The 22,441-nt window shown below is 37.4% G+C and overlaps 1 protein-coding gene across 2 annotated transcripts in view; it reads left to right on the top strand.

The window, feature by feature from the left end:
• The window catches only part of ITPR2 (inositol 1,4,5-trisphosphate receptor type 2), a 529,852-nt gene that overhangs the window by 348,488 nt on the left and 158,923 nt on the right, over positions 1-22,441 (top strand). For both annotated transcript variants that reach the window (XM_021092919.2, XM_084956514.1), the window contains 4 exons: positions 11,045-11,153; positions 13,020-13,207; positions 18,399-18,582; positions 19,664-19,920. In XM_021092919.2, coding sequence (XP_020948578.2) covers positions 11,045-11,153; positions 13,020-13,207; positions 18,399-18,582; positions 19,664-19,920 — 738 coding nt within the window. The remainder of the gene's footprint in view (positions 1-11,044; positions 11,154-13,019; positions 13,208-18,398; positions 18,583-19,663; positions 19,921-22,441) is intronic.

Below are 22,441 nucleotides of genomic sequence, written 5' to 3' on the forward strand. Positions count from 1 at the left end.
GCCATCACCCAAAAGTCTACAAACAATAAGTGCTGGAGAGGGTGTGGAGAAAAAGGAACCCTAGTACACTGTTGTAAATTTGTGCAACCACTGTGGAAAGCAGTATGGAGGGTCCTCAGAAAACTAAAAATAGAACTACCATTTGATCCAGCAATCCCACTCCTGGGCATCTATCCAGAGAAAACCATGACTTGCAAAGACACATGTACTCCAATGTTCATTGTTGCACTATTTTCAATAGCCAAGACATGGAAACAACCTAAATGTCCATCTACAGAGGAGTGGATCCAGAAGATGTGGTATATATACACAATGGAATATTACTCAGTCATTAAAATGAACAAAATACCAGCATTTTTAGCAACATGGATGGACCTAGAAATTATCATGCTAAGCGAAGTCAGCCATACAGTGAGACACCAACATCAAATGCTTTCACTGACATGTGGAATCTGAAAAAAGGACAGACTGAACTTCTTTGCAGAACAGATACTGACTCACAGACATTGAAAAACTTATGGTCTCCGGAGGAGACAGTTTGGGGGGTGGGGGGGATGTGCTTGGGTTGTGGGATGGAAATCCTGTGAAATCAGATTGTCATGATCAGTATACAACTACAGAAGTGATAAATTCATTTGAATAATAAAAAAATAGAAGTTACTGAAAAAAAATATATTGAATTTATATGAAATAATATGTACAATATCATTTTAAATTTTGAAGCGTATAGTATTGTGAAGACTTGTGAATCTCCCAATCAGCTGAAGAATTGCATGTATCCACCTATGTGTTCTGGCTTCTTGGACTTTTTTTTCTCTCAACATTATGTTTCTGAGATTTATCAAGGTTGTTGTGTGTTGCTGTGAGGCTGTAGTTATTTCATGTTTGCCAAAGAATGTTATTTCACTCTGGTAATATACCATAATTTACCTATCCAATTTTCCTGTCAGTGGATATTTGAATTGATTCCAGTGTTTTGGTTTATTTTTTGCTTATTTATTTTGCTATCAATGCTAATTTGACTGTCTAGGATGTGGTGCTATGTGTCTGCTGGAGGACATACCTCTCTGGGAATGGAAGTGCTGGGTGAGAACATGTTTTCTAAAGTAGTTGTACCAATTTTCATTCTTGCAATTGATCTACATCCTCTCTAGCACTTTGTTTTGTCAGACTTATTAATTTTTGCTGCCAAACTAGTGATGTCTTATGGTATTCTTTTTTTGATATCTTTTTAAATTCAGGTATAGTTGATTTAAAAGGTTATGTTTCAGGTGTACAGCACAATGATTCAGTTTTATGTATGTATTTTTTGGCATAGTCTTAATTTATATTCCCTAATTACTAATAAAAGTGAGCATTTTTTCATGTTTATTGGCTGTATGTGTTTCCTTGTATGAGGTGCCAGTTTAATTCTTTGATCCACTATTCTACCAGATTTTTTTCTCACTGATTTGTGAGCATTCTTTATATATTCATATATACTCAATAATAGTCCTCTGTTGTTTCATAACCCTCTGAATATCAGAGAATGGATTAGAGGAGCACCAAGGATATGTGGGGAGACTAGTTAGGAAGCAAAGTCTCTCCTAATGGACATTGTGAGATAATTTTATGAATGTATTTAATATTTTTCTTACATGTCATGTTAAAAACAAATATTTGGGAGAAAAATCGCTCTTTTCCAACAGAGCATTGGACCATTGATCTTCCTGCTTAACACTCTTTAAGAAAAGTTGATCTAAGAGGTTCCTCCTGTGGCACAATGGGATCAGTGGTGTCTCTGCAGTATCAGGATGCAGGTTTGATCTATAACCTGGCATGGTGGATTAAAGGATTCAGCATTGCCACAGCTGAGGCATAGGTTATAACTGTAGCTCAGATCTGATCCCTGCCCCAAGAACTCCATATTCCACAGGGCGGGTTCAAAAAAGAAAAAAAAAAAAGTTGCTCTAAATTGGCTTCTGAAGGCTTCTGCTTTGTACATCCACTTAATGATTGAAACATATGCATATTTCTATATTATTTTTATGAAACCACACAGTTCCAGTTGGCTTCAAAGTGATCTTCTCCAAAATGGATGCTGTTTTTCATTTGCCTTCTTAAAAATGTATAGAAGATTGGAGTTGGATACTTATGTCAGTGGTTAAAGTTGTGGACATCTTCGTACACTGGGCATTATCATATCCTATATGTGCCAGTTGTGCAAGTATTTCTTAGATTGGAGCTTATTTTTTTAAACATTAAAAATATAATTAAGTTTAGCACTTATTGTAGGTAAGAACATAAAGCTCTCCATATATAGTTTTTAATTCTTAAAATAGCCCTGCAGTGTGGATATTGTTATCCAGAGATGGCGAAACTGAGTTCAAGGGCAACTAAATAAAACTCATGAGATCACAAAGCCAGTGGCAGAATTTGGATCAAAACCGGATACATTGGTCTTCAAAACATTATCATTTTCACTAAGGGTATAGCTTTCCAATGCTGAGCGCTTTCATCAATTGCATTGTTTTGTGTTAAACTGTGTGTGGAAAGATATCATCATTTAATTCTCAAGAGCTTCCTTTGAAGTTGTGCTATGTACAGCTCCTTTTCATTTCATTGACTCATTAAGTATTTCTCTTCTGAGGAACTTCTAAATATATTCTGAACTTACTAAAATTTGCCTCCATACTTCTCTTGTCAAAATATTTGCATTGATTGATAAATAATGCAAGCACCAGCTTTCTCCCTTCCTTTCAAAGACAATTTCTAGGATTTGGGGGCAAAGAGGTGAGGTTTCTCTCTCTCTATTTCTGTGAGGGGAGGGTCTTGTACCATGCTGTTCCCTTGACAACTCTTCCAAGTCCTGTGCTTCTCTTGCTGCCCTGGGGGCCAAGACCTTCTTGTTGTGGATGGTGGATCACAGCTTGGAGCACACCAACTGCACTGACAATATAAACTCCATAGAAACAGAAAGGTTCATCTAGGGCTGGAGAATGCTGCTCTTACCTCTCTTTATTCATGGTTCCTTCCTTATTGTTATTCCATCTTGCAAAGTGGTATCTACTTATCAGTCTTTACCAAACGATTATGGAACTGTAAGAGAAATCACAGCACTTGAGGATCTGAAACAGCATTATTTTTCCCACTGTCCAGGAGAGAAACCCTCCCCTTGTTCTTTATATTATTATTCAGATCAAGGTCAGTTCTCATTCATTTCCATTTCCTCCCATTCTTGCTTTGTCCTCTTGTGTTCTCTGAGACCTCCTGTAAGCTGAACCTGTGTTGACACCATACCACCCCTCAGGTGCACAGAATCTGTGCAAAAGCTTTGAAGTGAACCATTTGAAATTTCATTTTTCCCAGCCTTTGGTGGGAGTGCCCCAGCCGACATTGGCAGCATATTGCTTCCATTTTCTGAGTAACAAGTAGTTGCTACACTGTGTCCCACAGGATTATGGGCTTAACTTTAGTGGCCATGCATACTGCCATTTGAGCATAGTTTTAGGAGGTATGAGTCTAGGAGTTTTGCTTCAATAGGGAAATGGTATCCAAGGCTCATCTGCTTATCTCTTGCTTATTTACTCTTCTCTCAACTCTTTACGTTCTGGATAGAATAGATTACTGGCAAGGACCTGCTAGATAGCACAGGGAAATCAACTCAATATTCTGTAACAACCTATATGGGGAAAAAGATTGGAGATATATATATATGTATATATCACTTTGCTGCACTCCTAAAATGAATACAACATTGTAAATCAACTGTATTCCAATAAAGTAAAATAAATAAAATAAAATGAGACTCTTCATGTTCCGGAGATGAGATGAAGACTCCTTACTTGGAAAAGTAAACAAATACAAGCAGAAAAATCTGTTCTTCAGTACTGCAGTTGAGGGGTCACACAAGTTCTCAACCTCTGGATTTAAGCAGACCCTGAATTAAAATGGCTGAGGTGTATGATTCTGTTGAGTTTCATGTCAGTCCCTGAGAGGTTTTTATTATACCCCAAAGAAAATAATACTTTAACTTCTCACTGGTTATGGGGCAGAGACTCATCTCTGACAAAAGCCTTCATAGCAACCCTGTTTATCTGTATGCTAAGATATTTGATAAACCTATAGTGATGACTGCAAGTCACTCTTATCGATAGAAGCATCACCAAATGTTTAAATATCACCATTTACTGTTTAAATGTTTAAATTTCACAAATGGAATCAGATGGTCTGGAGAGGATTATTTATGTTGAAAAACAGTGCCATCTGTCTCAACTCTACATATTTGAAAATTCTTTGAACATATGCTGCAGAATTGCTTTTTGCACCCCCTTTCCTAGTTCCTGACACATAGTAGAAATGTAATAAATATATCTTTACAATGAATATTAAAAAAGGGAAGAAAGATGGAAGTAGATTGTCATTGTGGTGTATGAATAATTGGTTTAAATTTTTCAACGGTCTTTTTTTTTTCATAAGCTCCTTTCCTAGAATTATTGAGACATTCCTATTTTTTAAGATTATAATGATTGTGTCACTTGTTGATGAAGAGCATCTTGTGAATATATATAATAACTACTATTGAAGTTTATGTTTCTTATCTTAAGAAAGTGGGAGAAATCATCAGGGGAAAGAAGTGGCTTATATTCCTTAGAGTCAGTGACCAGGAAATTCAAACCTTTAGACAGTTGAATCATAGGATATTGGCTACATTTCCCCAAAGGAGATCCTTGAAGATGTAGCTGATTATAATGACAGATCTAATCTAATACTATAAGAATACAGCTGTTGCAATCATTTATTTGAAATTAGAAATATATCTCTTTAACCCCTGGGACTTCAAATGAGGAAACATATCTAATCAGATAGGCTGTTTTTAAAGGAAAAGGTTAGGGTAACACCAGTTAGACTAATATCAAGTTTAATGTTCAAATGAGACTGTCTGGAGACTACTCATATCTATAATCATCTTTGCAAAACTGATCCAGGCTGATTATCAGCTCATCATTAATCTTGGAGGAAAAACTCTAAATTAAGCATCTTTAGTTTGCAGTTTTCATTACTTTTTGTATTTCTAGCTGAGGGCTTAGTTTGTTGGGGTTCTGGTTGTGGTGACATAGTTTGATGATGTCTTGATGATATTGCCCACAGTGGAAAAAAGATTACTTTTGTGTATGATTTTTCCAAGGGAACTGAAACAAATGTAGAATTAGTACTTCAAATATCACATCTTTGAACTCTTTACTTCTAATGCCATTAACTCCTGTTAAGGCAAACAGTGCTGTGCTTTCTCAAAAAAAAAAAAAAAATCGAAAACAGCTATTAGTTCTTTCTAAGACTAATGCATCTTTGTTATCCTTTCTCTCCACGAAAGGCAGTCATTTCTAAGCTTCTTAATTTTTGATCCATTGGAACTCATGCAACGGGAAGTGGCCAGGAAAAACCAATCCTCTTAGATTTTCACAAGCTGTCAGTGTGACTTCTCTTTTTATGGAGATGTTTTGTGGTAATTTCAGAAGGTGGTTCTTAGTTGTGTTGGCTACATTCCACTTAGCACATCTGGGATGTGTTCACATGAAAACATTGGCTAAAAGCTGTGTCTTGTGGCCTGGAATAGACTCTGATATTGAAAAGACTAAGAAGGACCTTCCTTGCTACTTGACCCAATCCAACAAAGACACCTTCCCTGGGAAGCACAGTCAGGAATTCATTTTGGAATCAAAGAGCGAGCACAGAAGTTGACCTTCTCAGTTGTTGTAGAATTCTTTTCAAAATGTGTGTTTAGTTCTTTCCCAAGTTTCTGCCATGGCAATTATTGCTCTGAGATTGTTATTTATAACCCTGGCACCAGAATTTCTGACCAAGGTTCTACAGTTACTTTTTTGGAGTTAAAGGAATTTGTGGAAATGACTTGTATCTGAACTATCACCACGGTAACCCATCACAGATCACAGGCCACCAGGAATGCTCCCAGGCAGGTTGGGACGTAATACTGGCTTCTCATTCCTCAGGTCAGAACTTGGTGTTTGACAGCAGAAATCAATTCTGCTAAACTCATGATGTAGCAGTACCTGAAGTTTTCCATTCTTTTTTTTTTTTTTTGTCTTTTTGCCATTTCTTGGGCCACTCCCACGCCATATGGAGGTTCCCAGGCTAGGGGTCTAATCGGAGCTGTAGCTGCCAGCCTACGCCAGAGCCACAGCAACATGGGATCTGAGCTGTGTCTGTGACCTACACCACAGCTCACGGCAACACCGGATCGTTAACCCACTGAGCAAGGGCAGGGATGGAACCCGCAACCTCATGGTTCCTAGACGGATTCGTTAACCACTGCATCATGACAGGAACTCCAAGTTTTCCATTCTTAAAGAAGGATGATTAAGACACACAGAACAGAATCCTCTTCCATCTGTGCTTTGTCTTCACTCCTGTTTAACACCAAAGTTTGCCTTTTTTGAAAACTATGGAGTTTGAACCTAGGTAAAAGGTTTTCCCCTTTAGTTGAAGGTGGAAGGTCTATTTTAAGCAGTGTAAAATATGCAGATTAGCTCCCAAGTATGTACTTCCAAGGACTGAGTAATGGTGGACGAATGAAGATTTTTAGGCACTTTATCATTTATTATTTTTGCCATTTTCTTGGGACATGGGATGGTTTGGTATAAAGTGAGAAAGTATGTACAAAATCACCTTGTAAATCATACATTGTTCTGTGAACTGAATAATAATAACACTGGTAACAATAGTATCAACTATACACATCTTCTATAGCACTTACTATGTGCCAGGAAGCGTTCTAAGTACTTTACATAATTTTACGCATTTAATCATCACTGAAATCCTGTGAGGGTGTTATAACTATTCCATTTGACAATTATGGGACTCTTCACTACCATGGAACTTCACAGGGTAGTGAAGTAACTTGCTTAAGATATGTGCAGAGAGTGTAACTCAAGAGTTGAGAACAGAGATATAGGGAGCCCTGTACCCTTTCGTGGCATTCTGAATATCACATAGTTGGAAAATATATGTGTCTAACTAGGCCTGAATTGGATAAAAAGAGTGTTGCTCATTTGATTTTGATGTTTATGAATCTGATAAGAACTTGCAAATTTATCTGCCTAAAGAGAATTTATGAATAATGTCAAATACTATGCTTATTTTAAACACTTCTATTCTATGACTTTACTCTTTGAGTCATATAAAGGGTATTTTTAACTTTTTAATTTTAAAAAAAAATTTATTGAAGTGTAGTTGATTTATAGTGTTGTGTTAATTTTCTGCTATAAAGTTATACACACATATGTATGTATATATACATTCTTTTTCGTATTCTTTTTCTATTATGGTTTATCACAGGATATTGAATATAGTTCCCTGCACTATACAATGTTGTTTATTCATTCCATATATAATAATTTTCCTCTGCTAATCAAAAACTTCCAATCCTTCTCCCCCACCCCCCTCCTTCTTAGCAACCACAAGTCTGTTCTCTGTGAGTCTGTTTTTGTTTCATGGATATGTTGATTTGTGTCATATTTCAGATTCCACATATTAGTGACATCATAATGGTATTTATCTTTCTATTTCTAACTCATTTCACTTGGTTTGATAATCCTAGGTCCATCCATGTTGTTGCAAATGGCATTATTTCATTCTTTCTTATGGCTAACATTGTGTTATATATAATAACACATCTTCTTAATCTATTCCTCTGTCCGTGGACATTTAGGTTGTTTCCATGTCTTGGCTGTTGTAATAAAGGGCATTTTTAAAAACAAAGAATAAAATGTAGCTTTCTATTTTTCCTTTAAACTATTGTTTTCCTATCTCTTGGTTGAGTTCCTGGAGTAACGCAGTTCAAAGGCTCTTACAGAGAATAAAAAGGGAGCTCGTTCACACAGACCTGGGGCTCTACTCACAACAGTTTCTCTTCCAGACAATGACATTTACTTGTACAGTTTCAAGAAAACAGTCCTGTGTTATCACATTTGTCAGTTTTACTCATTACAGATGCACCAACTGTATCTTTCAGGGTTAGAGTGAGAAGCAGTACATAGGTCTGTCGAGGTGGGAACCATGATTAGTGTGACAAACTGAGCTACCCTTTAAAGAGAGTTAGTTCTTCAGTTAATGTGTTCTCACACCTTTCTCCCCAACTTACAATGTCAGGCTCATGATTATGAGTCCAAAAGGCCTCTTACAGCGTCTCCTTCTGCTATAATGAGATACACAGTAAAAGCCCATTGGACTCTAAAAAAATTGTCTTATTTCATTTTTCCTTTCCTTTTGGAGGGATCATTCTTTGGCTAGGTGAGATTAGCTCAACTCAAAAGACTTTCATTTAAAAGAAAAAGGACTTTTCATTTCTTGTATCTTCTCTAAGTGCCCCACTCTGGTTTTATAGGGGAGAGCTGAGTTCTCTTCATTGGTAGAATAAGCTCTTAACACCTCACTATTTCTTCCAAGACTAGTCATCACCTTTACTCACAACACCCCTACAAGAAACAGTCTTAGAGGAAGAAAGGGCGAAATAGAAAGCAATAATAAAGGTCTGTATTCTAGAAATTTCAGTATTAATAAATAAAAGTCACAGTAATGCTCTGAGTATTTAAATTCTTGGCACTGTGACATTTAGGACATATTCATTGCACACAGACTGTGCATAAGACAGCTTTGCCATGGTGATCGTAGGGTTTAGAAGGGGAGGTATACCATGTAAAACCTCTTCCGAATCAGCAGTTTCCTGTTAAGCACTTCCCTAGGGCCTAGAATACATCTCTGTTAGGGCACTGACCTTATTGTCAATTTTTTCAGGGGAGGGTTTTATCTTATTCACTTAGGATAGTTCCTAAAACACAGTTGATACCTAGTGAATATTTGTAGAGTGAAAAGGAAAGATAGGCCATGTCCATAAGATGGAAGGAGAGCTTTTCAGACTAAAAACATGATGTGAGCAAAGAGAAAGACTTAGAAAACTGGTTGAAGAATCATTAGAAAACCGTGGTTGAGGGATCATCATGTAGTTCATTTTAGTTAGAATATAATGTGTGGAGACCCTATTAGAAGCTACAGTTGAAGACATAGAATAGGTGGGATTTCACAAATCATTGTCAAGTTGGGGAAATAATAGATGATCCCTTAAGTCTGGAGCCTAAAAGACCAGAATGGTGTGATCTCCTTGAAAAATCAATTGAATTTCTTCAATTTGAGAGAAAAACAGGTTTAAGAGAGAAGCAGTATTCTGTTCTTCAAACCTGAGTTTGAGATGCCAGTAGAACCTCCAGATGTAGATAAGAAAACGTAAATGGAAACAGGAGGAGAGGTTTAGGAGAACAAGGTCAAGGCCAGAGGAAGCACATTTGGCAGTGAGACCCGCATGGGTGATAGTGCAAGCAAGGATTAGATGAATTTGCTGACAGGGAGAGGGAAGCTGAGGAGGGGAGAAATGAGGACAAAACCTGAAGGGCTGGAGAAACAAGGACAACCAAGCATAACAGAGAGGAGGAGCCATGAAAGCCACCTGTCACAGAATAAAAGGGAAGCAAGCTATGGAGGGGGCATGCTGCACAGCACGGGCACATGCCTGAATGTCACTATCAAGAGTTGTGTTCTATATCCAGAGAAAAATATAATTCAAAAACATATATGCACCCCATTGTTCACTGAAGCACTATTTATAGTAGTCAAGACGTAGAAGCAACCTAAATGTCCATCAACAGATGATTGGATAAAGAAGATACGGTACATATATGCAATGGAATGTTACTCAGCCATAAAAAAGAATGAAATAGTGCCATTTGCAGCCACATAGATGGACCTAGAGATTATCATACTAAGTAAGCCAGACAGAGAAAAGACAAATATCATACAATATTGCTTCTATGTGGAATTTTTTAAAAAAATGTTACAAATAAACTTATTTACAAAATAAAACTACACTCATAGAAAACAAACGTGTGGTTACCAAAGGAGAGAAGTGGGTAGGGATAAATTAGGAGGATGAGATTAACAGATACACACTACTGTATATAAAATAGATAAGCAACAGGACCTACTGTATTGCATAGGGAACTATACTCAATATTTAGCAATAACCTCTAGGGGAAAAGAATCTGAAAAATTGTATGTGTGTGGTGTGTGTAACTGAATCACTTTGCTGTAGATCTGAAACTAACACAACAATGCAAATCAACTATACTTCAATGAAAAATACACAGAACTTTTTTTTTTAAAAAAGTTGAGTTTAGGTCTTACTCTACCACCTGTTACCCACAGAATCTGTAGCCAATTGCATAAACTCTTGGACCACAGTTTCCTTACCTTGGTAGATGTGTGATGTAAATTTAAATAGTTTAAATGAATAGTCTTTAAATAATACCTTAAAAATTACTTTTGTCTATTAAAATCATAACGAATAAAATGGAAGATTTGGAATTAACTATATTTCTGTGTATAAACAACTGACTATATTGTAAAATGTATTATTTTAAAAATGGCTTGTAATCAATATAAAATTGAAAGACAGGAATTTTTGAATTACATGTTTTATACACTATCTTTTACCCACTGTCTTCTGAATAAAGCTCTTGGAGTTTAAATATAATTCTCTCTGATCAAGTTTAATTTTTTGAGCACTTGCTGTATCCCTAGCACTTTTCTAGCTCTTTTCAGTGAGCCCCTCTAACTAAGGCTTTTACTTTCTAGTTTTTAGGGATTTATTAATCTGTGTTTTCTTTAGGCACTATAATTACCCTTACCAACATTGGAACCCTCAGCTTTTTTTTTTTGAAGAAATTTTGAATTTATAGTGTTTGTGATTTTCCTAGTACATTCTATTGAAAATACTGTATTTTATTCTTTATTTCTGGGAGAAGAAAAAATATTATTTTCATGGGAAATATTTGCAAATTTTTGCATCAGAAAATATTTTTCAGTATAAAATTAGTTTTTCAGTGTCTCAATGTTGTTGATAAAATGCATTTTGGGTGGCACTTTAATGTATTAGTTTTTTTCTTTTACTAGAAAAAGAAATGATAACTAACATTTTTCTTATCCTTTTTATTAGGGTAACACATTAAGAAAAATACTCCTGAATAGATACTTTAAAGGTGATTATGCAGTCTGTATGAACGGACATCTCTCTGGAACCTACTGCAAATCTGCACAAGGAGGAGGCAAGATTTACCATCTTTCTCTCATTTTTGGATTTTTATAACATATCTGCCTGCCAGTGTTACTCTAGTGTTTTACTTAAAATAGGACAAATATAAAAAATTCATTTAGGAGTTCCTGCTGTGTCACAGTGAGTTAAGAATTCAACTGCAGCAGCTGTGGTGGTGGCTGTAGAGGCGAGAGTTTGATTCCCAGCACCATGCACTGGGTTAAAGGATCTGATGTTGCAGCAGCTGTGGCGTAAGTCACAGCTGAGACTCAGCTTCAGTCCCTGGCCGGAGAACTTTCATATGCTGTGGTCATGGCCATTAAAAAATCATTTAAAGAGCGCTATTATCTATACTCACGGATAAGGAGAACAGACATGTGGTTGCCTAAGGGGAAGGAGTTGGGGAAGGGATAGAGTGGGAGGTTGGGGTTAGCAGATGTAAGCTCTTATGTATAGAATGGATAAATAACAAGGTTCTACTGCATATCACAGAGAACTATATTTGATGTCCTATGATAAATCGTAATGGAAAAGAATGTTTTTAAAAGCATGAATCACTTTTCTGTACAGCAGAAATTAAGACAGCATTGAAAATCAACTATACTTCAATCAATTAATCAAGAAGCAAATTATCAAGAAATAAAAAAAAATTTTTTTTAAGGAAGTATTTTTGAAATTACTGTTGTGGCTTAGCGGTAATGAACCCAACTGTATCCATGAGGATGCAGGTTCAATCCCTGGCCCTACTCAATGGGTTAAGGATTGGCATTGCCGTGCGCTGTGGTGTAGGTCGAAGACACAGCTCAGTGCTCATGTTGCTGTGGCGGCGGCTGTGGCATAGGCCATTGGCTACAGCTCCAATTGGACTCCTGGCCTGGGAACCTCCATATGCCGCCAGTGCGGCCCTAAATAAAAACAAAAAACAACAACAAAAAAGAAGCATTATCAAGTGTAGCAAAAAGAATAAAAAATCCTGCCATCTGTGACAACTCGGACTTCAAGGGCATTATGCTAATTGAAATAAGTCAGGCAGAGAATGGTGAATACTATATGCTCTCACTTGTATATGTAATCTGAAAACACCAAACTACCATCCAAGGACTGGGAATCTGGGGTTAACAGATGCAAACTATTGCCTTTGGAGTGGATAAGCAATGAGATCCTTCTGTATATCACTGGGAACTACATCTAGTCTCATGATGGAGGCATGATAGAGGTGGATAATGTGAGAAAAAGAATGTACATATGTATATATGACTGGGTCACTTTGCTATACAGTAGAAAATGGACAGAACACTGGAAATGAGCTATAATGGAAAAAATAAAAATCATTAAAATGGCAAATAAATAAATAAAATACTGGGCACTCATGAAATAAATAAGTAAAAACATCAAACTCACAGAAACAGAGATCAGATTTGTGGTTGCCAGAGGCAAGGAGTGTGGAGTAGGGAAATTAAGTAAAACTGGTCAAAAGGAACAAACTTCCAGTTCTAAAATAAATAAATCCCAGGGGTGTAACATACAGCATGATGACCATAGTTGGCAATAGTGTATCGCATATTTGAAAGTTGCTAACAGAATGGATCCTAAACATTCTCCTCACAAGGAAAGCCATTGCCTTTATGAGATGATCCATGTTAACTCATCTTAAGGTAGTGATCGTATTGCAATACATATATCAAATAATTATGTTGTACACCTTCAGCTTAAGTAATGTTATATATCAATTGTAGTTCAATAAAACTGGAAAAATAAGGGGAAAGCACTATTAAAAACCTTTGTACAATTTTGGGTTCATAAAACAATGGATTTGAATGTTAGAATTAATTTTGCCTTTTGACAAAGGTGTATTTATTGATTTTTTTTTTAATCACAGGAAGCTTTTCTGGACAAGATTCAGATAAGATGGGGATATCCATGTCAGATATTCAGTGTCTACTGGATAAAGAAGGTGCATCTGAACTTGTCATCGATGTTATAGTAAACACCAAAAATGACAGAATTTTTTCAGAAGGCATTTTACTTGGCATTGCCTTGCTTGAAGGAGGAAATACACAAACTCAGGTACTTGCTTTACCATCATGACCGGTTGTTACATTCTGTTATTTTGTATTTCTTATTGACTTGTCATAGAAACCTAGGGAAAGTGATTTTTTTTTTTCTCTAAGCTTCGCATGATGATCTTCCCCCCAAAACCCAGCAACCTTGTATCATATTTTCCTTATAAATTTATTTGATTTGCTGTAGAAACTAGAGAGCTTCAGGAATTATTCAGTGAAGCAGAACCTTCCTTCAAAGCATCCTTTCTAACTTGGTACCAAAAATTCTGGTTTGCTTAGGGAAATCTCAGGCTGACTTTCGGCAGATTAGAACAGCACTTTGACTCATCTAAGAATTCAGTGTAAAAGGACAGGAATTAAATACATTAATTAAATGAGATAAGATGTATACACTCCTCACAGGATATAGCATTAAAATAGCTTTTGATAACATTCACCACCCATCTCAGCTCACCCCCTCTCAGATACCTGTTTAGAATTTAGAACAGCTATCTTTCCTTGTTTCCTCAAATCTCCCAATGCCCATTTCACTGCTGCCTCAGCCCAGGTGAAGCTTTCATTGCTATGGGAAGAAAAGAAACATTTTTTTCTTTTTTCTTTCTGTTTGCTCATTCAGCTCAGGAGGGGAGAGTTGAAAGCCATCGTTCATCTATCTATTCAGTGCTCCGCTCCAGAGAGCAGCTCACTCACTTGCACACAGGATCAGACCGCTGTTTCCAGAAGGCAGACGTTTCACTCTGAAACTCCTGCCAGGTTGCCCCTGGACTCTCCCCGCCCCCAACCCAAAGGCAGAGCTCGGGGGTGATCTCAAGAGCAGGGAAGTATCCCCAGAGCGCAGTAACATCTTCCCAGCCCTGCTGCCCATGGGCCTGGCACTTCTAGGTTTGCCTTGGTCAGGAAGGAAACAATGCGTATGAGTAACTGGAAATTCCAGAATCCATTTCCCCTATGCATGGAGGGGAGATATACAAGCCACATCTGATTAATTGGATGTTTTTCTTTATTGATCCATCAAATACAGTGAACAACATTGGTCTATCCAACAGCACATGGCTTTAGGAATAAAGTCTTTGTGAACGGCGATTGTCACAGTGAGCAAAAAACAACCCCCCAAACACTGATACTTCTCTATTAAAAAACAAATCTTGAAAAGTCTCATGGTAATAAAGCTGGAGCCCAGATTGCTCTTAGCAAAGGTGGGAAAGGGGGTGGTGAAGGGATCTGAGTGGGTTTTCTTGGAAATTGTCTTGTCTTCTACAACCAGATATTCAGCTGAGACTTTCCTTTTTTTTTTCATTTATTTTTGACCACACCCACAACTTGTGGAAGTTCCCGAGCCAGGGATGGAACAGCTGTAACCAGAGCCACAGCAGTGACAACACCATATCCTTACCTCATATCCTGAGCCACAAGGGAACTCCCAGCTGGGACTTTCTACAGAAATTATCTAGGCAACTACACAATGTTTAGGCTAGACTCTCCAGATAGGAGTGAAGGTTTTAGGGGATGTTTTTAGATAGAAGCAATCCTTGAGATGACAGTACTTTCTAGATTCCTGTTCTGGGCCACTGAGGGTCACCAGATGAGAGCATTTTTCACCCTCTGTACTCCCTACATTTATTTATGTCCTCGTATTGTGGAGGCTAAGCCAGCTTCTATCAGAAGCTACACATTCCACTCTTAAATTCCTGACAGGTTGTTCCCTACACCCCTTTCACTTTCAGTCTTTTTTTATGGATGTTTCAGTAGCTGTCACTCATAACTTTTTCTTTCTTTTTGAAACCTTTTCAACTTAGGTCTTGGGATACCACCCTCCTCTCTTCCAACCTCCTGCCATTTCTTGTTACCTCCTTTGAAAGCTCTTCTTCCTCTCTCTCGCTCTCTTTTTTTTTTTTTTTTTTTTTTTTTTTTTTGCTCTTTAGGGCTGTACCTACAGCATATGGAAGTTCCCTGGCTAGGGATTGAATTGGATGAGGCATGGGATCTGAGCCTCTTCTGCAACCTGCATCACAGCTAGCTCACGGCAACACCAGATCTTAATGCACTGAGGGAGGCCAGGGCTCGAATCTGAATCCTCATGGATGCTAGTTGGGTTTGCTTCCACTGAGCCCCAGCGGGAACTCCCTCTACTTAACTCTTCGACCATGACATCTCCCAAGTTTCTTGGGGCTCTTCTCTGTTTATGTTTCTTGCTTCCAAGCAGTCTAAATCCTTCTCTTTAAGACTTCTGCCAATATCTGGGGATGGGGAGGGGAATTACATTCTCACAGTCTCCTTGGCCTCCAGTGTCTTGCTTTCTTAGTTCATGGATTGTCTGGCCGCCTAGCTTCTGTAGTACTGAGACAGAAATCTGATTCTCTTCCTTCGTTTCTATCATGATCAACTTATATGTTCAATATACTTCATTAAAGATTGATTGAGGGGGACGAGAGAGGAGGTGGTTATATTACAACTTCAAATTGCATGCTAATAATAGCAACAATGAAAATAATACCTCCTAAATACCAGGCACTGTCCTTCATGCTTTCTGTGTTTTAACTTGGTTAATCCTCAAAACAATCAGTGAGGTGACTTGTGTCTTATCTCATCTTTCCAAAGAAGAATCTGGAATATCCCTAAACTCATATAGCTAGTTAGAGATCAAGCTAGGATTGAAACTCGTGCTGTCTGGCTCCAGAGCCTGTGCTCTTAACGACTATAAACATCTCCTGTCTCAAATATCCTTCTGCCTCCTCACTCCCGGAAAGTTTCACTGGTTGATCACCCTGCATGACGCCAGGTTTTATCCATCTTGCTGGTTCCTCACTTCATTTCTCTTCCCTGTCTTCTCATTTCTATTCCCCCACCCCAACATACACCTCATCCTTGGAAGAAAATCTTTCCTCTGTCACATAGATCTGTATCTGTCACCCTTGGCTTCCCTCCAAAAAAAAACCTTAGAGTTTTCCCCTTAAACCCTGAAGCTTATGGAGGTGGTTTCCTAATCAAAACCCAGCTCTTTTATGAGAGATGTCATTAGGCTTCTTGTTGAGATTATATGCATATATAAAAAAAGTACTGTTTATTAAAATCGTTTGGTTAGCTTTGTAGAACCTTGGTTTTAAACAGTGTAGTCTATGTAAATAATCTGTTATTTTGAGCTTAAAGTGTTATTTTATAAATGTAGTGATTTAGTGTCAGAGAATCTAGATTTAAATCCTCACTCTACCACTTACTGCTGATATGATACAGGGTAAGTCATTTACATTCACCAAACCTTATTTTACTGATCTGTAAAATGGAAACAAGAAGACTCTCTGTTTGTCACAGTTGTATGGAAAGAATCAATGAGATATAATATATGTCAAGGAACATCATAAATTATAAAACTTTGTTTTAATAGAACCACAGAGTTCTATAACTTCCTCATTAATATATAGGAATTCCCTTCCACCTTCTAACCCCATTATATTGAAAATATTAGGGTTCAAGCATCAGTTTAATTTATGGGACCATGGATGTCTCTGAATGCCGCATTTATCCTTTGAATTAACAGAACCAGCTTGACTGTTTCACTGTGGTTGCTATGGTTACTGTGGCTTTTTGGCCTGCTTCCTTGAGTTGCTGCTAGCCCTCTGCTTAGAGCTTCCTCCTCGCAGGTCTGAGGCTGACTTTTAAGACTTCATAAAACACTTAGCGACTATACATTGCCCATATCAGAATGGAAGGACAACATCCATTTCAAGCCCTGAGGCCATTAGAGTCTCCCCTCCTAGGTCCCAGGACCTATGAGTCATGGTTTCAGGCATTCTTTCAGGGAAGTCTATCTGCAGGAGCCAAACTCCCCCAGATTGGCTGCTTAGATTTATTGGATTATTGTCTATTCTACTTGATCTGGAAGTCATTATTTTTTCAAATGTTTTCTTCACATTTTTTCTCATCAAGGTTATATAATTCTCTTTTTATTAGTGCAGTTACTTGAATTACTATCTCTATTAATTTTTTACCTTATTTCTCATCTTTGTGTTGTGTTGATCCCATGGCTTTAGTCATAATAACTTACAGTTTCTCATCCAGTGCGAATCCTGTCTTCTGGAGAGTATATCACCTTTCTCATCTCCTGCCTTTTCTGGATACTTCCCAAAGTCACTAAGCAGACAATGATTAGGGCAGATATGCTCAAGGTTCAAAATTGGGTGTTCATACTTTGGATGTTGAATCCTTTCTATATCATTATTTACTCTACAGAATTCGTTTTATGCATTGGGTGGTGGGCTTGTCCTACACCCTATGCAAAGCCATGAGGCTAATAAGTACCAAAAGAACTTAGTGCTTCCTTATCAGTGGGCTCCTGTGAGTGAGGCTGCCATGGTAACACATGCTCGATTAAATGTACTGTAATTTCAGGAGTTCCCGTCGTGGCGCAGTGGTTAACGAATCCGACTAGGAACCATGAGGTTGCGGGTTCGGTCCCTGCCCTTGCTCAGTGGGTTAATGATCCGGCATTGCCGTGAGCTGTGGTGTAGGTTGCAGACGCGGCTCGGATCCTGCGTTGCTGTGTCTCTGGCGTAGGCCAGTGGCTACAGCTCCGATTTGACCCCTAGCCTGGGAACCTCCATATGCCACAAGAGCGGCCCAAAGAAATAGCAAAAAGACAAAAAAAAAAAAAATTAAATAAATAAATAAATGTACTGTAATTTCAACAAAGAGAAAAATAACTTTGTAAACTCTCAAGTACACAGAATGATCGTCGGATTAGTGGTTGTTTTCCATGCTAAATTACATAGTCATTAGGAAAGAGATTGTGGTTGTTTTTCCTGTTTGTTCTTCATAGCATGGTGTCTGGAACATAGTAGGTCCTTGATAAATATAAGTTGAATGAACACATGACTTTATAACAATATAAAAATTAAGGGACTCTTTGCATACAATGCCTTACAATGCCCTTGTAAAATTTTAAAACAAATAATCAATAAATATGAATTAAACCACATGAAGTTATGCTGGGTTTTGGTGGAAAGTGCTAGGCAAATACAAACTGTTATTAGTACATAGTAAATAGTACCAGAAACTAGCAAAGCTGTCAATTTATGAAATAATGATGGGCAGCACATTAAATGTGGGCTTTTATCCATAATGCTTATGTTTATTTCAAATATGAAAACACTATTTTTCTAATGTTGGGTATTGATATCTTAAAATGTGTTTTCTTGCAGTATTCTTTCTACCAGCAGTTGCATGAACAAAAAAAGTCAGAAAAATTCTTCAAAGTTCTCTATGACCGAATGAAGGCTGCTCAGAAAGAGATAAGATCAACAGTGACAGTTAATACCATAGACTTAGGTAACAAAAAAAGGGATGATGACAATGAGTTGATGACATCTGGCCCACGAATGAGAGGTAAAGAAATCATTGAGTATTGGGAAGTACAGAGTGAGAAAAAAGAGGGTAACACAATTTTTAGACCTCACATTGTCTTCTCACTTATTTTAGTCTAATTATCCTAGCTATGCCTCTAAATATGGAACTCCATCCTTGAGTTATTGTGGTTATGGGCTGACCTTGAAATAGCTCTGTAGGACCAACTTCAAACAAGGGTTATAAGCACAAAGCAACTAGTGACATGACAAAGTTTGATTTCATGATGGAATTCATGGTAAAGAACAACTGCCCAGGAATTCCTGTTGTGGCTCAGTGGAAATGAATCTGACTTGTATCCATGAGGACACAGACTTGATCCCTGGCCTTGCTCAGTAGGTTAAGGATCTGGCATTGCCATGAGCTGTCGTGTAGGTCTCAGATGTGGCTTGGATCTGGCATTGCTTCGGCTGTGGTGTAGGCCAGCTGCTACAGCTCCAATTTGACCCCTAGCTTGGGAACCTCCATATGCTGCAGGTGCAGCCCTTAAAAAAAAAAAATTTAAAGAAAAAAAAAGCAACTGTCCAAACCTTCTGAATGTTCACAAAACTTAACACTGTAAGAATAGAAATTATAGCACTAAATTTGACATGAGATTCTTGGTGTAATAACAAAGTTATGGGTGTAGTTAATACAAATCACAAAAGTATTAACATTTTAAAGTTCACCCTCTTTTCCCACCTTCTTGTATTCAAGGACTCTGAAATTTTATATTTATCAGAAAGATTGAGCCTTTCTAAAACTGCCTAAGCATTCAGATCTTTTTTTTTACTATCCCAGTGCAAATTTAATTTTTTAATTTTTTTTTTTTTTGTCTTCTGTCTTTATAGGGCCACACCCGTGGCATATGGAGGTTCTCAGGCAAGGGATCTAATTGGAGTTGTAGCCACCAGCCTATGCCACAGTAACAGCAATGCCAGATCCTTAACCTACTGAGCAAGGCCAGGGATCGAACCCGAAACCTCATGGTCCCTAGTCAGATTCGTTAACCACTGAGCCGTGACGGAAACTCCTGATTGTCTTATTTTAGTTCATACATATAAGAATACTGCTTTATTTTCAGTAAGAGATTCATCATTACATTTAAAAGAGGGAATGAAAGGGCAATTAACAGAAGCTTCTTCGGCAACATCCAAAGCATACTATGTGTACAGAAGAGAAATGGATCCAGAAATAGACATCATGTACATGGGATCAGAAGCAGGAAACACAGAGGAAAAGTCTGCAGAGGAAGTAACCATGAGTCCTGCCATCACCATCATGCAGCCGATTCTGAGATTCCTTCAGTTACTTTGTGAGAATCACAACCGGGAACTGCAGGTATTGGTTCTGTTTTGTGTGAAAGCTGAGCATACAGCCTATGAGGGTACGTAATTAAATTCAAATAAAACTAGGAAGTAGTCTTGGGGAGACAATAAAAGCAAGAGTTCTCTTCTGAAATAGGGAGAAACTTTGATATCTAAATGAAGAAAAAGAGAGGGAAACTCCTTTATGCAGGAAAAAAAAATCAGGCTCTCACAGTATCATCCTTGGCATCCTCACCTCCCATCTTTTCAGCTTCAGAGGGTGTTACCTAGTCCTAGAACTCTGGAATTTGTTGTGTAAAGTCACCTTTGCTTCATCTGTACCTTTCATGGTTTTATAGGACTATGAGGGCTTTCACCATTTCCAGCTCAGTTCATATTTCTTGACTGAGGATACAGAGTATGTTTCTAGGTCTTTATTAGAAACAGAGTTAATATAGAAGAGGTTTTTTTTGTTTTGTTTTTTTGTTTTTTGTTTTTGCTTTTGAAATATAGTTGATTCAGAATTATATGTTAGTTTCAGGAGTACAGTAAAACGACTCATATATATATGTGTGTATATATTCTTTTTAAAAGTTCTTTTCCATTAAAGGTTGTTAAGAGGTAATGAACCTATTTCCCTGCACTATGCATCAAATCCTTGTTGTTTATCCATTTTATATGGTAGCATGTATCTGTTAATCCCATACTCCCAATTTACCCTATCCTCTTACCCCCTTCCCCTTTGGTAATCATAAATTTGTTTTTGAAATCTTCAAGTCTGTTTCTGATTTTGTAAATAAGTTCATTTGTATCATTTTTTTAGATTCCACATATAAGTGGTATCATATGATATTTGTTTTCTCAATCTGCCTTACTTCACTTAGTATGATAATCTCTAGGTCTATCTATGTTGCTGCTTATTGGACTAATTCATTATTTTTTATGACTGAGTAATATTCCAGTGTATACACCACATCTTCTTTATGCATTTATTTATTGAATGGACATTTAGTTTGCTTCCATAGTGCTGCTGTGAACATTGGGGTGCATGTTATCTTTTCAAATTAGAGTTTTCGTCTTTTCTGAGTATGTGCCCAGAAGGAGGATTGCTAAATCATATAGTAACTCTATTTTTAGTTTTGCAGGGGGCCTTCCATACTCTTTTCCATAGTGGCTGTACTAATTTACATTCCCACCAACAGTATAAGAGTGTTTTCTTTTCTCTACATCCTATCTAGAATTTATTTGTAGACATGTTAATGATGGCCATTCTGACCAGCGTGAGGTGATAACTTCATTGTAGTTTTGATTTGTATTTCTCTAATAATTAATAGTGTTGAACATCTTTTCATGTGCCTATTGGTCATCTGGATGTTGTCTTTGGAGAAATGTCTATTTAGGTCTTCTGCCCATTTTTTGATTGGGTTGTTTGTTTTTCTCTTATTGAGTTGTCTGTATGTTTTGGAAATTAAGCTCTTGCCAGTTGTATCATTTGCAAATATTTTCTCCCATTCCATAGGTTGTCTTTTCATTTTTTTGATGGTTTCCTTCTCTGTGCAAAAGAAAACTTAAAAAATTGATTAGATCCCATTTATTTTTGCTTTTATTTCTTTTACCTTGGGAGACTGACCTAAGAAAATATTGCTATGATTTTTGTCAGAAGGTTTTATCTATGTTCTCATTTAGAAGTTTTATGGTATCATGTCTTATATTTAAGTTTTTAAGCCATTTTGAATTTTTTTGTGTGTATGTAGTGTGAGAGAATGTCCTAACTCCATTGATTTTTGTGCAGAAGAGGTTTTTTATAACAATGAAGGTTGGATATCTTTGTAAATGACTATAATCCTGGTCTTCCATCTTTTTTGGTACATTTTCCTTTGTCAAATAGATGAACTTAGGGGTGTCCAGGAATTTTGGCCCCCCTGTTTGGGGCATAATTCCTACATACTTCTTATGTCACCATGACAAAACCACGTGTAAGGTAAGATTATTTGTAAGAGCACATATCCAGTTTAGAGAGACAGCAGAATTTGAAGTTGTGTTCTCTAGCAAGCACCCAGAGTGCAAGAATTCTGAATTGGTGAGATATGGTAGATCATTTTAGATTGGATTGAATATCCTCCAGGGAGATGAAACCCTCAGGAATTAATGAATGGCAGAAGCCATGAGTCTTGTGGGCCACCTCACTTCATCTAGGAGAGGGCTGCTGCAAAGCTGCCATCAGGCAACGGTCAGGGGCTTTACCTCTGGAAGGAAGATGCTGGATATGTGCCCATGTGCTTATTCTGACCCATGTGGGTCTGTCTGTGTGGGAAGTAGATATTTTACTGACAGGAATGTGGGATCAAACAATTTGAAAAATGCTACTTATAAAAGAGTTGTGTTTTAATAAGAATAAGTGATAGAATTACTCGCAATAGCTAATGTATAGAAGCAACTCATGTCCCTTGATTGATGGATGAATGGATAGACAAAAAGGGGCATATAAGTAAAATGGAATACTATGATAAAGCCTTAAAAAGGAAGGAAATTCCAACGTGTGCTACAACATGGAT

The sequence above is a fragment of the Sus scrofa genome, chromosome 5 (genome assembly GCF_054392235.1).
Source record: "Sus scrofa isolate SSC_HxYL_T2T_F1_AM1 chromosome 5, Sscrofa_HxYL_maternal_Yorkshire_Landrace_v2.0, whole genome shotgun sequence".
Taxonomy (NCBI): domain Eukaryota; kingdom Metazoa; phylum Chordata; class Mammalia; order Artiodactyla; family Suidae; genus Sus; species Sus scrofa.